At 40.9% G+C, this 15,529-nt stretch overlaps 1 protein-coding gene across 6 annotated transcripts in view; it reads left to right on the top strand.

Moving 5' to 3' along the window:
• rapgef6 (Rap guanine nucleotide exchange factor 6) overlaps positions 1-15,529 on the top strand; it is a 260,059-nt gene that overhangs the window by 187,610 nt on the left and 56,920 nt on the right. For all 6 annotated transcript variants that reach the window (XM_008104747.3, XM_008104745.3, XM_008104746.3 and 3 more), the window contains 3 exons: positions 466-574; positions 14,135-14,378; positions 15,304-15,461. In XM_008104747.3, the coding sequence (XP_008102954.2) occupies positions 466-574; positions 14,135-14,378; positions 15,304-15,461 (511 nt within the window). The remainder of the gene's footprint in view (positions 1-465; positions 575-14,134; positions 14,379-15,303; positions 15,462-15,529) is intronic.

Below are 15,529 nucleotides of genomic sequence, written 5' to 3'. Positions count from 1 at the left end.
TTGGATAGCTTTGGGATGTTTAATCTATATTTGCTTTAGTAATAACACACATTGCAATTTTCAATGGAAATTATTAGAGCATGTGAGCATGCAGTGTACTTACATTTTTCAAACCATGCTTTTCTCATGATATTTCAAATAGATCTGAGCTTGAGACAGAATTTTTAAAGAAATATTACATTAAGTAATAAATTATTTAGTGGCAATCCAGGATATTAAGATAAACATTGTGAAAATGCTGGGCCTTCTCATGAATTGTTATTGTAGTCAACTGAAGAACTTTGAAGAACCTATCCAACCTGAGTCCCCTTGGGAAGATAAGGCAGAATACAAATTAAATTTTTATTATGATTATTAAGTGAAAGATAAACATGTAAATGACATGGAAAAGAGGAAAAGAAATGCATCATGCAAATTTATAGCCATTCTAATTTTTTTCTGTATATCTTTTTCTATGTTTTCTAGGTAATGGAAGTAAATGGGCAAAATTTTGAGAATATTACATTTGCAAAAGCCACTGAAATCTTGAGGAACAATACTCATCTTTCCATCACTGTAAAAACAAATATTTTTGGTGAGTACTGCTGTATAAATAATACTTTTTAGATATTAACCAGAATCCAAAGGAATGCTTAAAGTACAAGCGACTCTCTGTGTCTCTGGATTCAGTAGCCACAGATTAACCCATCCGTGGTTTTTGTTTTGTTTTGTTTTTTTTAATGCAAACCTTGAGTTTGCCATTTTATATAACAGACATCATTTTACTATGCCATTGTATATAATTGGTCTTGAGTATCCAGTCCACATGTTTGGTATCCACAGGGGATACTGGTACTAAACCTCAGAGGATACTAAAGGCCCATTGACTTTACTGTACCAATTCACTTAAAATGTGGTGCTGGAGGAAAGTGCTGCAAATGCCCGAACTGCCAAAATGATGCATAAATGCACCTGATAGCATATAAAGCCTGGACTCCTACCAGGAGCCTGAATTGTCAAACCGAGACTATTGTACCTCAGACATATAATGAGATGACAGGATTAAGTTGAAAAAATGCATAATCTATATATATAAAAGAGTGATGGCATCACGGCGACTCACAAAACAACAAAAGTACAGGCCCCACAACCTCGAAATTTGACAACATAACCCATCATCCATGCCTCCAGGTTGATACAACAAAAAGAAAAGAAAAATAAAGTCCTAATTAGAGGGAGAGCAATATTTTTTTTATCCAATTGCTGCCAGTTTAGAGGGCTAATCTCTGCCCACTTGGTCTCCTAGCAACCAGCCAAGGGACAGCCAGGGTTCAGTTAGGGGACAGGCAGATTTAGGCCTCACTTAGGTCTCTTCCACAGATTATCTAATTTGCACTGGATTATATGGCAGTGTAGACTCAAGGCCCTTCCACACAGCTATATAACCCATTTATAATCTTATATTATCTGCTTTGCACTGGATTACCTTGACTCCACACTACCATATAATCCACTTCAGTGTGCATTTTATACAGCTGTGAAGAAGGGGCCTCATATAATCCACTTCTAAGCAGATAATATAAGATTATCAATAAACAGTAGACTCTCACTTATCCAACATAAACAGGCCGGCAGGATAAATGAATATGCTGGATAATAAGAAGGGATTAAGGAAAAACCTATTAAACATCAAATTAGGTAATCGTTATACAAATTAAGCACCAAAACATCATATTATACAACAAATTTGACAGAAAAAGTAGTTCCATGCGCAGTAATGCTATTTAGTAATTACAGTAGAGTCTCATTTATCCAACACTCGCTTAACCAATGTTCTGGATTATCCAATGCATTTTTGTAGTCAATGTTTTCAATATATCGTGATATTTTGGTGCTAAATTCATAAATACAGTAATTACTACATAGCATTACTGTGTATTGAACTACTTTTTCTGCCAAATTTGTTGTCTAACATGATATTTTGGTGCTTCATTTGTAAAATCATAACCTAATTTGATGTTTAATAGGCTTTTCCTTAATCCCTCCTTATTATCCAACATATTCGCTTATCCAATATTCTGCCAGCCCGTTTATGTTGGATAAGTGAGACTCTACTGTACTGTATTTACAAATTTACCACTAAAATATCACAACGAATTTAAAACACTGACTACAAAAACATTGATTATGAAAAGGCAGACTGCGTTGGATAATCCAGAACATTGTATAAGTGAATGTTCGATAAGTGAGATTCTACTTTAATATGAAATAATTACTGGGATAGAATAATGTAGAACAATATAATCTCTAAAACCAGGACAGTAAATAAACAGGGGAATTCCACACAGGAAACAATCAGGGCCAGCTAACACCTCCCAACAAAGTATTCCCATCATCAAAGTCTGGCAAATCCTCTGTTTTCTCAGGGCCACAGACAGTAGAAGCACATAAAATATTGCAAACAACACCACTCTGAAAACAAGGAAATTCCAGACAGGAAACAATCAGGGCCAGCTAACACCTCCCAACAAAAAATTCACTCAGGGAGGAAACAGCCAGGCTTTAAAGCTGCAAGGCCATTACATCCTAATCATTTTTCCTAATTGCAGCATTCATACTTTCCTCCAGCAGACAAAAAAAACCCCAATCAGAAATATTGTATATTCACAACCTTTAGGAAATAATATCCCCTAATGGCGCAGCGTGTTAAAGTGCTGAGCTGCTGAACTTCTGGACCAAAAGGTTTGAATTGGGGGAGCGGAGAGAGCCCCCACTGTTAGCCCCAGCTTCTGCCAACCCAGAAGTTCAAAAACATGCAAATATGAGTGCATCAAAAGGTACTGCTCTGGCGGGAAGGTAACGCTGCTCCATGCAGTCATCCCACATGACCTTGGAGGAGTCTACGGACAACGCCGGCTCTTCGGCTTAGAAATGGAGATGAGCACCAACCCCCAGAATCATACATGACTGGGCTTAATGACAGGGGAAAACGTTTACCCTTGACCTTAACTACCACCAATTCCTCAATACTTTATTTCCCATACCACCAGACTTCGCCACAGCAACGCGTGGCCGGGCACAGCTAGTAGTCAATAAAGTTGAAAATAGTAGAAAAATTGGAAGACCAGACTACAGGTGGATTAACTAAATGAAGAAAGCCATAGCCCTGAGTTTTAAAGACCTTATCAGGGCTGTTAATTATAGTGTCTTTTGGGGGCGTCCCATTTATCAATATCATCAATTGAAAATACCTTGATAACATACGTTTTCTGAATGTATTGAAATTTCTGGATGTCCTCCCATTAAATGGGGCTACTTTGAATGGCTAACATTCATATATTTGTTTTATTTCAAAGGGAAGTACTATTTGTTGCAGAACTTTAGGTTTAAGTAATTGCCCCATCTCAGAAACCTGCATAAAATTCTATATTTTGTCTGTTACACATTAAAAGATATTGTGATGTGTAAAGAGATGTAATAAGTCACAGGACGTCATTGTCGTCTCACTCGTTCAGTCGTTTTCGACTCTTCGTGACCTCATGGACCAGTCCACGCCAGAGCTCCGTCGGCCGTTGCCGCCCCCAGTTCCTTCAAGGACGAGGCAGTCACTTCAAGGATACCGTCCATCCATCTCGCCCTTGGTCGGCCTCTCTTCCTTTTTCCTTTCATTTTCCCCAGCATCATGATCTTCTCCAAGCTTTCCTGTCTTCTCATGATGTGGCCAAAATACTACAACTTTGCCTCTAATATCCTTCCCTCCAGTGAGCAGTCGGGCATTATTTCCTGGAGGATGGACTGGTTGGATCTTCTTGCAGTCCAAGTCACAGGACAGGTTACAGTAAATATTCACAATGTGGTCCAATAGTAACCGGGATATGATTTTTGGATTTTATTTGAATTTCTCTCATCGTTTGATCTCATCTTGTTCCTTTTTATTTTGACACAGAACCAATAAGCTCGTCTTGAGAATATTTTTCATACTGTGAACTATTTAGGTAGAAATATTTTAAAGGCAAAACTCAGTTAAAATGATGTCTGTTAAATTTGAAATAATATTTAGTTTGATAATTGGCTTATTTGCACCTGTGCATAAATGCATGATAACATCCATACACTCCCCCCTCTTTTTAGTCACACATTTATCGGAGTCTAGATATATCTGTTTGCAAGACCTGTAATACATAGCTAAAGTGATACTCATCCTTATGTAAATACACAACTTAATTTAATTTAATTTAATTTAATTTATTTATTTCAGTTTTCTCTGATTTCTAATAGATAGTCTGCCTTTAAAGTATTTACCTTGACTGCTGTTGATTTAATTTCTTGATATTGCTGAAGTATATAGCAGGAACCTTTTTGCTGATTTGACCCCCTCCCCTAATTTAATCCTTTGTTCCTTTAATTCCATATTATTTAAGGTACCAAGGAATCCCCATAACTGTGTTAATTTCCTCTGAGAAACATATATCATATAGCTGCAGGCTGATGTAAAGTCATGCAACACAAATTGATTTGCCACTAGTGCATAACTTGAGCTGTCAATTTAGGGAACTAAAATGGGAGTAATCATTATTTTGGTCTTTCTCTTTGGTCTGTTGGAGTGGGTGAATAAACATGAACTGCAAAATATAACACAGTTTCAGCCTTCTCTCAGCATCTTTGGATTTATAGTAGATTTTTTAAAGAAAGGTTTAGCCACATATTACAAAGTATCTTGGTTGATTTATATATAATGACTGTGATGCAAAAAGATCCCTCCTGTTGCGGATTGCTCTTCTGAGTCTGAGAAGGAGGACAGGTGGTTGAAGAGGCAGCAGCACTTGGGGATTTAGGGTTAACTGGTGAGGAAGAAGACGAGGGAGGAGAGAGAACAGATTATGGCAAGGATCCCTACATTTTTGGAGTGACAAAGGGAGAAAGAAGGCAGAAGAAGATCAGCTAGGCTAGCAGAGAAAACACTGAGTAATCAGACCTCGCCCTAGGGTCAGCTGTGCTGGAAAGCTCAGGGCTATAAATTAGCAGCAAGGCTAGAGCCCAGTGCTGGCTGCAACCGTCTTACTTTTGAGAAAGAGGCTGAACCCAGTGTTTTGTCTAGTGTGGAATCTCTGAAACCTCCTGTTGTTGGCAATTCGTAAGCCTGTTTATCAAAGACTTTATTTGATGTCTGCTGCGAAGATTTTGTTTTTCATTTGCTTGAAGATTAACATCGAGATACTACTTTCTATTTTTTAAATTGCATTATCTTATTTTGGCTGAAGTAAAGCTCTTTTTATTTGGTTTGACTTGTGTCTAAGGCTGTTTCTGGCATAAAACTGGACACTTCCTACTAAGTTCCCATATACCTTTTATTTGAAAAGGCATGAGTGGCTGTTATCAGAATAGAAAGAAAATAAGCCATAGTGTAACCATTGCATTTTCCACTGAACATTTTGAACCTAAACTGATTTTTTTAATCAGGTAAAATTCATATATTTGAAATAAAAAATTGACTGTAGAGTGTATTGTGATCTTTTGGACCAAATAAAATGGTTTGACCTCAATTCAGAATTTTCTTTTTAATATAGATGAGAAATTATAATGAGCAGTAGACCTAAGTGTCAAAAAAGACACCCAGTTGTGAAACAATGAAATATTTGATCCACAGGATCCACAGGTCTCTGAAATCGCACATATGGATCTTGTACACAGGTGCAAGACAGCTTGGAATTCTCTATAGCTTTAAGAAACTCTTGGTGGTAGCTTCGTCCACCCTGCTCTGGAGGATATAGCCATCAGGTGGGGTTAGCACCTCACTTCCTTTTTGTCCGCAGTGTTAGAAGCAGTAAGCGATTTCTCTTAGATAAATTTCCTTATTAAGTGTTGATTCTTTTGCCTACTGCAGTTCCTTTTCATATTGATCTTCGATTTATTTGACTTCTCTTCTGTTGCTCCGACTTAGTGGTTTTTCCTGTGTTTGACTCAGACTGCTTTGACTATTTATTTGGCTGCCTTTCCAGAACTTTTCAGTATTGACTTAAGGCTGGATTGACTACGATTATGAGTATACTAAGTTTGGGACTTACTTCATCCCTGTACTTCTCTTACTCACCTGCTTTCTATCACGGTGTATACCTTTTTAAAGCAATGTGTGGTGGAGGAAGGCGTTCAGGCACTGATGGTCACTATGTGTCTGCTCTGCTTGGGGGAGCTTCATGTGAATATGTTGCCAAACTTTCGCCCCCAAACATGGAAGAAACACACCTTAAAATGCTCCTTTCTGGCCAAAGAAATTGGTCATGCCAGAGCCCCTGCACCAGCAGCTGGCCTCATGCTGAAGAAGACGTGCCCATCCCCCTTCGTATCAAGTGGTGGCACAAAGCACCAAAAGGACGCGAGGAGAGAAAAAAAGTACGATGTAGATTTGAAAAAGCTGTGTTCCTTTACTGCCAATATAAAAATTCACAAACTGAAGCAGGAGTATAATTGCTCATTTTCAGAAATATGCAAAGTATGTGCTTTCAGTCTGAGTCACATGTCATTCACTTTATGTAAATTACAGTACTAAAACAGATTATTTTGTAATATACAAGAATAGCCCCAGGGGCAACAAGCCCCATTTGTGGCTGCCACGCCTTGTGCATTGGCATGGACACTGCTGTACTTGGCTCTCAGATGTTGCTTCACAGCATGTCTCTACAAGCGCCTCGTGTGCAATGCCCCCTCCCTCTACTATGAAGAGGCGAGAGCATTATTATGCGAGCAGCCCCAAGCTAAGGATTCTGCTGCCTTTGGTGGTGAGATGCCATTGGCACTCCCCCATCCAAGGCGCTTCAGGGCAGAGGTACTAGGATGAGCCCTGCTCAGGGAGTTTCCCTTACCTGGATCATTGCTGGCATCACCCCCCTTCACCATCATGGGGGTCCATCATCAGCCATTCTTGCAGCCGTTCCCAGGCATCACCTCAAGACTCCCCTTGCAGGGAGGCCTCTTATGACTTGGGATCCACAGTGTATATTCTACCTGATCGTCCTCAAGGGGAAGTTTGTTACCCCCTGCCTTCTGTTGGCCATGGGCACCACTTAAGGTGTTTCCAGTATGAGGTCTTGCCTGGTTTTCCCCATTTGGGCCTTGCTGTTAAAACTTTTGTTTATTCCTGGCCAAGGAGCACCAGCTCTCACAATACCGCTTACTCTCCCTCTTGGGATAATGAGTTTCCTGATACAGTAGAGTCTCACTTATCCAAGCTTCACTTATCCAAGGTTCTGTATTATCCAAGGCAGTCTGCCTTTTAGTAGTTATTGTTTTTGTAGTAAATGTTGCAATGTTTTGGTGCTAAATTCGTAAATACACTAATTACTACATAACATTACTGTGTATTGAACTGCTTTTTCTGTCAATTTCTTGTAAAACATAATGTTTTGGTGCTTAATTTGTAAAATCATAATGTAATTCTATGTTTAATAGGCTTTTTTCTTAATCCACCCTTGTTATCCAAGATGTTCGCTTATCCAATGTTCTGCCGACCCGTTTATCTTGGATAAGTGAGAGACTACTATATATGCTATGCCACACCATCATTTCAGCAAGAGATGGAATAATAATAATAATAATAATAATAAAAACTTTATTTATACCCCACCACCATCTCCCCAATGGGGACTCGGGGCGGCTTACATGGGGCCACGCCCAAAACAATACAATGTAAACAGCATATAAAAGAACAGCACAACACAATACAATAAACAATACAGTAAATAATATCCATTACAAAATAAAACAAGGAGACAATAAAAACAAGGGCAGACCACATGAACATTAAGTTAAAACTCGGGGTGAGAAAGACATAAAAATAAAAACCACAGCGAACAGGGTCATAAGGGAGTGGGGTATTCTGGGGAGCAACGGAAAAGAAATATAAAATGGTTACTCTCCAAAAGCGCAGCAAAAGAGCCATGTTTTCAAGTCTTTCTTGAAGGCTGCTAGTGTGGGGGCTTGCCTAATCTCCGCGGGCAGAGAATTCCACAATCGGGGGGCCACAGCAGAAAAGGCCCTCTCCCTTGTTCCCACAAGGCGTGTCTGGGATATCGGGAGTGGGGACAGGAGAGCTTCCCCTGATGAGCGAAGGGATCGTGTAGGCTTGTGATAGGAGATACGGTCACGAAGGTAGGTGGGTCCCAAACCGTTTAGGGCTTTATATGTGATGGTATACACCTTGAATTGGGACCGGAAAATAAAAGGCAGCCAGTGGAGCTCCTTGAACAGGGGAGTAGATCTCTCCCTGTAACTCGCCCCCGTAATTAACCTGGCAGCTGAGCGCTGGACCAATTGTAGTTTCCGGGCCGTCTTCAAGGGAAGCCCCACGTAGAGCGCATTACAGTAGTCCAGTCTAGAGGTAACTAAGGCATGCACCACCGTGGTCAAGTCAGACTTCACGAGGTATGGTCGCAGTTGGCGCACAAGCTTGAGTTGTGCGAAGGCCCTCCCGGCCACCGCCGACACCTGCGCCTCAAGCGTCAGCATCTTCCTCCCTGGCATCTCTAGAGGAGGTGGGCATCGAGCCCTGAAAACATGGCTATGTGCCCAGCCTTTCGATAATTAAATGATAAAGATGACCCAGACTGATTTACGGCTACAGCACGAGGATTTTGGATGAACGGATTTTTAACCATGTTTTATATTTTTATATTGTTTTAATTGGATTTTCATTGCTATGTTTTAATTATGTGTAGGCATCGAATTGTTGCCAATTGTGTACACCGCCCTGAGTCCCTTAGGGTGAGAAGGTCGGGATATAAATGTTGGAAATAAAATGGTGACATTGCCTATAATTTTACCGTTGCTCAAGAAGGAGGCCTGATTTGCAATGGGATGTCTGGAAGACGCTTATTTCCATATTTCTATCAGTCCTTGGCATCATAGATTTTGTTTTTTCGGGTGGGCGCATATTCATTTAATGTTCTTTCCTTTGACCTCCGTACAGCACCTTGGAAGCTCACCTCTGCCTTAAGGGCATAAGAATGGCTCCTTTATATTGATGATGGGTTCCTTGGGGCTGACTCTAGATCTCAGCACTAGGCTCACCTTTCGTCTACTTTGTCTCTCCTCCAGAGACTCGACTTGATGGTCATCCACGAGAGGTCTATTCTCATGCCGACTCAACACACTCACATCATAGGAGTCGTGTTGGAGTCCATCAAGGAAAAGGCCTACCCTCTGGAGACCCATTTTCCGACCTTGGTGTCCACAGTTATGAGAGCACCAGCATCTCACCATGTGCCTCCTGGAGAATGCAATCTATTCTAGGTCATATGGCATTGACCACCGCTGTCACTCCCTTCATTAGGATCCACATGCAGACAAGGTTCTTGGGAGCTTGCAATGCTCTGCGACAGCCTGAGCACTGTGCTGTATTCCTTCCCAAAGTCATGCAATCTGTCAGCTAGGGGTTGCACTGTGCTAATGTCTGCAGCAGAGTGCCTTTTTAGCTGTTTTAGCCCTCTTGAACGCTGACGACACACTCCTCCCCGTACGGGTGGGGAAAGCATATGGACCACCTGATGGTCCAAAGATTGTGGTTACTACAGAAACAACAGCACCTCATCAATTATCTTGAGTTGCTTGCGGTGCACAAGGTGCTCTGGGCGTCCAAGGATTCCCTTACGGGCAAGTGATTCAATGCAACTACCACATTCTACATCAACAAACAGGGAGGGATGCATTCCCTCAGTCTGCTCAACTTCACTATTCAGATCTGGACTTGGTGCATCCCATGAAGTGTTCGCCCTAGTGCACACCATCTCCCTACAGAGAAGAATGTTTTGACAGATTCCTTGAGCAGGACTCTGGCCTCTGCCCATGAGTGGCAACTGCACCCGCAGCAAATTCGGCTCATCTTTCGCCATTAGGGAATTCTGCAAGTGGACATCTTTTCTCCTTCCCTCCACACTCACTGTGCCCTGTGCCCACCGCCACCTGCAGATAAGTCACAGATCTGCTCAAGACTTTTCTCCTCACATGGCAGCAGGGGCTCCTCTATGTTTTTCCTCCTACACCGTGAACTTTAGCAAAGTCCTGAGGGACATGGAGGACTGCATCCTCAACAACCCATTGATACTGGCAACTCCGTTTGCCTCACCACTTCCACTCACAAAGACTCCACAAAGTAATCTTGCACCTACAGCTGGAGAGGTTTTCTTTCTTCTCACAGAAGACCGGTGTTGACCTTTTCACAGCACCTATTCCTTGTAGTCAATTATTTTTGCTCTCACAATCAGAGCATGTATTCTCCTTTTCCTCCTTGAAATGTCATCTTGCTGCCATCTCTTCGTACAGATGGAGAGCAGGGCATTTCTCCTTTTCCCGAGACCCCTTTATTCAACTCTTCCTGAAGGGCTTAAGACCATTCAGTCACCGGCGCATCCTCCAACCCTAGCATGGAGTTTGGAGCTCACTCGTGGCATTGGCATAGCTTTCCCACCTTTCCTGGAAAATGTCATTCATTGTCGCCATCACATCAGCACAATCAGCCTTTACCTGTGTTTCCATCAGATAAGGTAGTTCTCCGAACTGCTATTGCCCTTCTAGGCAACATGGTTTTCTGAGTTCATATGCATCAGGACGTGGTTTTACGTTTTTTTTCCCAGAATCCCACTCCTCTGGAGCACTCCCTCCATACTTTGGATGTGCAATGGGTTCTACCCTTACATCAACTGCATGCCTGCCTACAGGAAATCTCCTAGGGGTTTTTCTCGGAGATATTGCTAGGATGCTTTTAGTGATTCAGTCTCCTCACAGCGTTTTTCCTCTTCAATCATTTCAATGCCAACTCACAGACAACCCCTTACATCCCAAATCAAGGGTCATAGAATCATAGAATCGTAGAATTGGAAGAGACCTCACGGGCCATCCAGTCCAACCCCCTGCAAGAAGCAGGAAAATCTCATTCAAAGGACCCCCGACAGATGGCCATCCAGCCTCTGCTTAAAAGCCTCCAAAGAAGGAGCCTCTACCACAGTCCAGGGCAGAGAGTTCCATTGCCGAACAGCTCTCAGTCAGGAAGTTCTTCCTGATGTTCAGGTGGAATCTCCTTTCCTGTAGTTTAAAGCCATTGTTCCGTGTCCTAATCTGCAGGGCAGCAGAAAACAAGCTTGCTCTCTCCTCCCTATGACTTCCCCTCACATATTTGTATATGTATATCATGTCTCCTCTCAGCCTTCTCTTCTGCAGGCTAAACATACCCAGCTCTTTAAGCCACTCCTCATAGGGTTTGTTCTCCAGAACCTTGATCATTTTAGTCACCCTCCTCTGGACGCTTTCCAGCTTGTCAACATTTACCTTCAACTGTGGTGCCCAGAACTGAACGCAGTTTTCCAGATGTGGTCTGACCAAGGAAGAATAGAGGGGGAGCATGACTTCCCTGGATCTAGACGCTATACCCCTATTTATGCAGGCCAGAATCCCATTGGCTTTTTTTCGCCGCCGCATCACATTGTACTGCTATCGAGCCAGGCATCGTCCCCCATTCTGTATCTTTGCATTCCATTTTTTCTGCCGAAGTGAAGTATCTTGCATTTGTCCTTGTTGAACTTCATTTTGTTACTTTCGGCCCATCTCTCTAATCTGTAAAGATAGTTTTGAATTCTGCTCCTGTCTTCTGAAGTGTTAGCTATCCCTCCCAGTTTGGTGTCGTCTGCAAACTTGATGATCGTGCCTTCTAACCCTTCGCCCAAGTCGTTAATAAAGATGTTGAACAGAACCGGGCCCAGGACGGAACCCTGTAGCACTCCACTCGTGACTTCTTTCCAAGATGGAGATGCATTGGTGAGCACCCTTTGGGTTTGTTCGCTTAACCAATTACAGATCCACCTAACTGTAGTTTTGCCTAGCCCACATTTGACTAACTTGTTTGCCAGAAGGTCATGGGGGACCTTGTGGAAGGCCTTACTGAAATCCAGGTGTGCTACATCCACGGCATTCCCCGCATCTACCCAGCTTGTAACTTTATCAAAAAAAAAAAAAAAGAGATCAGATTAGTCTGGCATGATTTGTTTTTGGTAAATCCATGTTGACTATTAGCAATGACCGCAGTTGTTTCTAAGTGTTTGCAGACCACTTCCTTAATTATCTTTTCCAGAATCTTGCCTGGTATCGATGTGAGGCTAACCGGATGGTAATTGTTTGGGTCGTCCTTTTTTCCCTTCTTGAAGATAGGGACCACATTCGCCCTCCTCCAATCTGCTGGGACTTTTCCAGATCTCCAAGAACTCTCAAAAATGATTGCTAGTGGTTCCGAGATAACTTCCACTAGTTCCTTCAATACTCTTGGGTGTAGTTGATCAGGCCCTGGAGACTTGAATTCATTTAGAGCAGCCAGGTATTCCTGGGCGACTTCTTTCCCTATTTGGGGTTGGATTTCCCCCAATCCTTCATCCATTCCATGTTGCTGAGGTTGAGGCTGGCTTTCTTTTTGTGAGAAGACTGAGGCAAAGAAGGCATTAAATAGTTCTGCCTTTTCCCTATCCCCTGTCAGAATTTCCCCATCTTCTCCTCGCAGAGGCCCTATCGCCTCCTTGTTCTTCCTTTTCCTACCTACATAAGCAAATAAGCCCTTTCAATTGTTTTTAATGTCTCTGGCAAGCCTGAGCTCGTTTTGCACGTTAGCTTTGCAAACCTTTCCCCTACAGGAGTTGGCTATTTGTTTGAATTCTTTGGTGATTTCTCCCTTTTTCCACTTCTTGTGCATGTCTTTTGTGAGTCTTAGACCAGTTAGAAGTTCTTTGGACATCCATTCTGGCTTCTTTGCACTTGAGTTGTTTTTATTCTTTGTTGACACTGTTTGTATTTGCGCCTTGAGTATTTCACTTTTAAAAACTCCCATCCATCCTTGACTCCCTTGTCTTTTAGTATTGGCGTCCATAGAATGCCACTCAGTATTTCCTTCATTCAGCAATAGCTGTTATTACATTTCAGGCCTTCCTATATGGAGTTTCTCGAAGGTGTTTCACCTGGCAGTAATGTGGTCAACCTCACTCACTTTGTGTCCCACTGCAAGCGGGATGATTTCTCCTTGAGAGATGCTGCCTTGGCAGAGCTGTGCTTGTTTCCTGTGGGGCGTGACTCCCACCTCCAAGGTGGGAAGCTCGCCAATCACCCTTATGTTCGATTCACAGAGACCACCTAGAAGGTTTGGTTGCTTACCTATAACCATGTTTCTTCAAGTGGTCATCTGTGAAATTTGCACATCCCAGCTCATCCTCCCTGCTGTTCGTCATGCCTTAGTTTCTGTAAGCTGCTATCACAGCAGCCAAGGAACTGAGGTGCCAGCCCAGGCTTGGGTAGGGTGTTAGGAATTGTGGGAGTTGAAGTCCAAAACACCTGGAAGGCCAAGGTTTTCTGATACCTGTGCTAGCCCCACCTGATGACTATACCCTCTAGGGCAGAGTGGGTGGGACTATCACCAAGAATTTCTTAAAGTTATAGAGAATTCCGAGTTGTCTCGGACCTGCGCACAAGACCCATATGTGTGAATTGCACAGATGACTACTTGAAGAAACATGGTTATAGGTAAGCAACCAAAGCTTTTGTTGTTTGGATATTATTGTTATGTGTTCCATATACTTCAAGTTTATGTTAACTCACAGCAAAACTTATATAAATTTTTATGCAATGTGTATAGATTAAACACTGTTACTCTTTTTAGCTGTTTGTGTATTTTAAAATATCTTCTGCTATGCTAAGTACTGATATTTATTTATTTCTTTCATTTATATACTGCTTTTCTCAACCCCAAGGGGAACTCAAAGTGGTTTAACAACATAGTTAATGGCAAAGATTCAGTGCCTCATAACCATGTAAAAGAAAGCATTACAAATCTAAATCAATACATATAACCATAAATAAGCTAACTAAAACTATAAAAATAATCAGACATACCATAAAACATTAAAACATTTAACATTAAGTCATATATCTTTTTAATCATTTTAAAACATTAAGGCATATATCCTTTTACTGGAAAAATTTTACTATTTATTATCCCAACTTACTATATTTCATTAGTTGTAAGTTTGGATCAGTAAAAATATCACAAACTGGATATTGTTAACATGCTGTTTGCAAAGTTCAGTAAGCATTGTGTTGATGAAGTTTCAAAAGTTTGACATTTCTTTTTCAGTGTTCAAGGAATTGCTTAATAGGATAGGACAAGAGAAAAATGGCATTCCACATATTCCCAAAATAGCTGAAAAGAAGAATAATCGTTATTCTATCCCTGATATTCCTGGAGATGTGGAACAGATGTTTCCACGTGAGAAAGGAAACAAGAAAATCAAAGCAAATACTGTGTCTGGTGGAAGAAATAGAATCAAGAAAATTTTAGACAAGACTCGGTTTAGCATCTTGCCCCCAAAACTGTTCAGGTATGATGAAATAGTAATATACCATATTATATTGAGATTTTTATTTCACTTGGATACATTTCATTTTTGCTAAGAAAAGTTTGTGATATTAATTTTTCTCCTTTCATCCTTTTTATATGGTTTCTCCAGTTGTTAAATCAAAGATATGTTTGTTATTCCCTTCATGCTTTGTTGTTATCCAGATTAGTCGTTCTAATGCTGGTTAAGTCACATGTGGTGTCACTAGCAAGCCAGCATGGCATTTCTTGTTTTGTCTGCGGAATGGAATTTCTGGCCTTCAAATTTTTTTAGTAAAAAACAAGTTATTTCCTTCATACATGCATTCTGTTTTATCTTTTCCACCTGTGCCTCTCAAGAGAGTGCAAGAGGGATATTTCTTGATTAGAAATTTTACTTTGTTGGCAGTTTGTCTTGAGCAGAGTTTTGAAAACATTTTAAAGCCTTTGTGATAACTTTTTTGGACTTGTAGTTTTTGAAAAAGGTTACTTTTCTGAACTCTGTTTTTGGTGAATGCTTTCTAATCCACAAGTAATATGCTTTGAGTTAACGACTATCTCAATTTTTTCATTTATCCATATGTTCTACTTTTGATGCTTTTCTAAATGATTTAGAATATTTCTATATTTTTCTTTCCTTTATTGAAAAGTTTTCTTTTAGAATTCCAATTCCATATAATAGGTCTTCTGTTGTTTGAATGGAGCCTAGCCATTCACTGGATAGGTGTAAAATAAGAATATCACAACCCTTGTTCAGTTTCCAGTACCTTCTGTGTGGAACTGGTCACAAATTTTGCTTTACATATGTAGAATAAATTTATTCAGATGCAATTTAAAATTTCTGTTCGAACGTGTGAATGTCATGTATCTTAATCCCTGTTCCAAGCGCATGTACAAAAGTACAAGTAATTGTTAAAACTCTCTTACAGTGATGGCAGTGTAAGCCAGTCACAGGATGATAGTATTGTGGGTACAAGACAATGCAGACACAGTTTGGCAATTATGCCTATTCCTGGTACACTCTCCTCCAGCAGTCCCGATCTATTGCAACCTACAACCAGCATGTTGGATTTTTCTAATCCTTCAGGTAAACTGTCTTTCCATATGTATCTTATAAAATCTCATATGCTACTGGAAGATAACATATTTTAGTGG

The sequence above is a fragment of the Anolis carolinensis genome, chromosome 2 (assembly GCF_035594765.1).
Source record: "Anolis carolinensis isolate JA03-04 chromosome 2, rAnoCar3.1.pri, whole genome shotgun sequence".
Taxonomy (NCBI): Eukaryota; Metazoa; Chordata; class Lepidosauria; order Squamata; family Dactyloidae; genus Anolis; species Anolis carolinensis.
The sequence above is the reverse complement of the archived record's forward strand: the minus strand, read 5'-3'. Positions and strand labels throughout refer to the sequence as shown.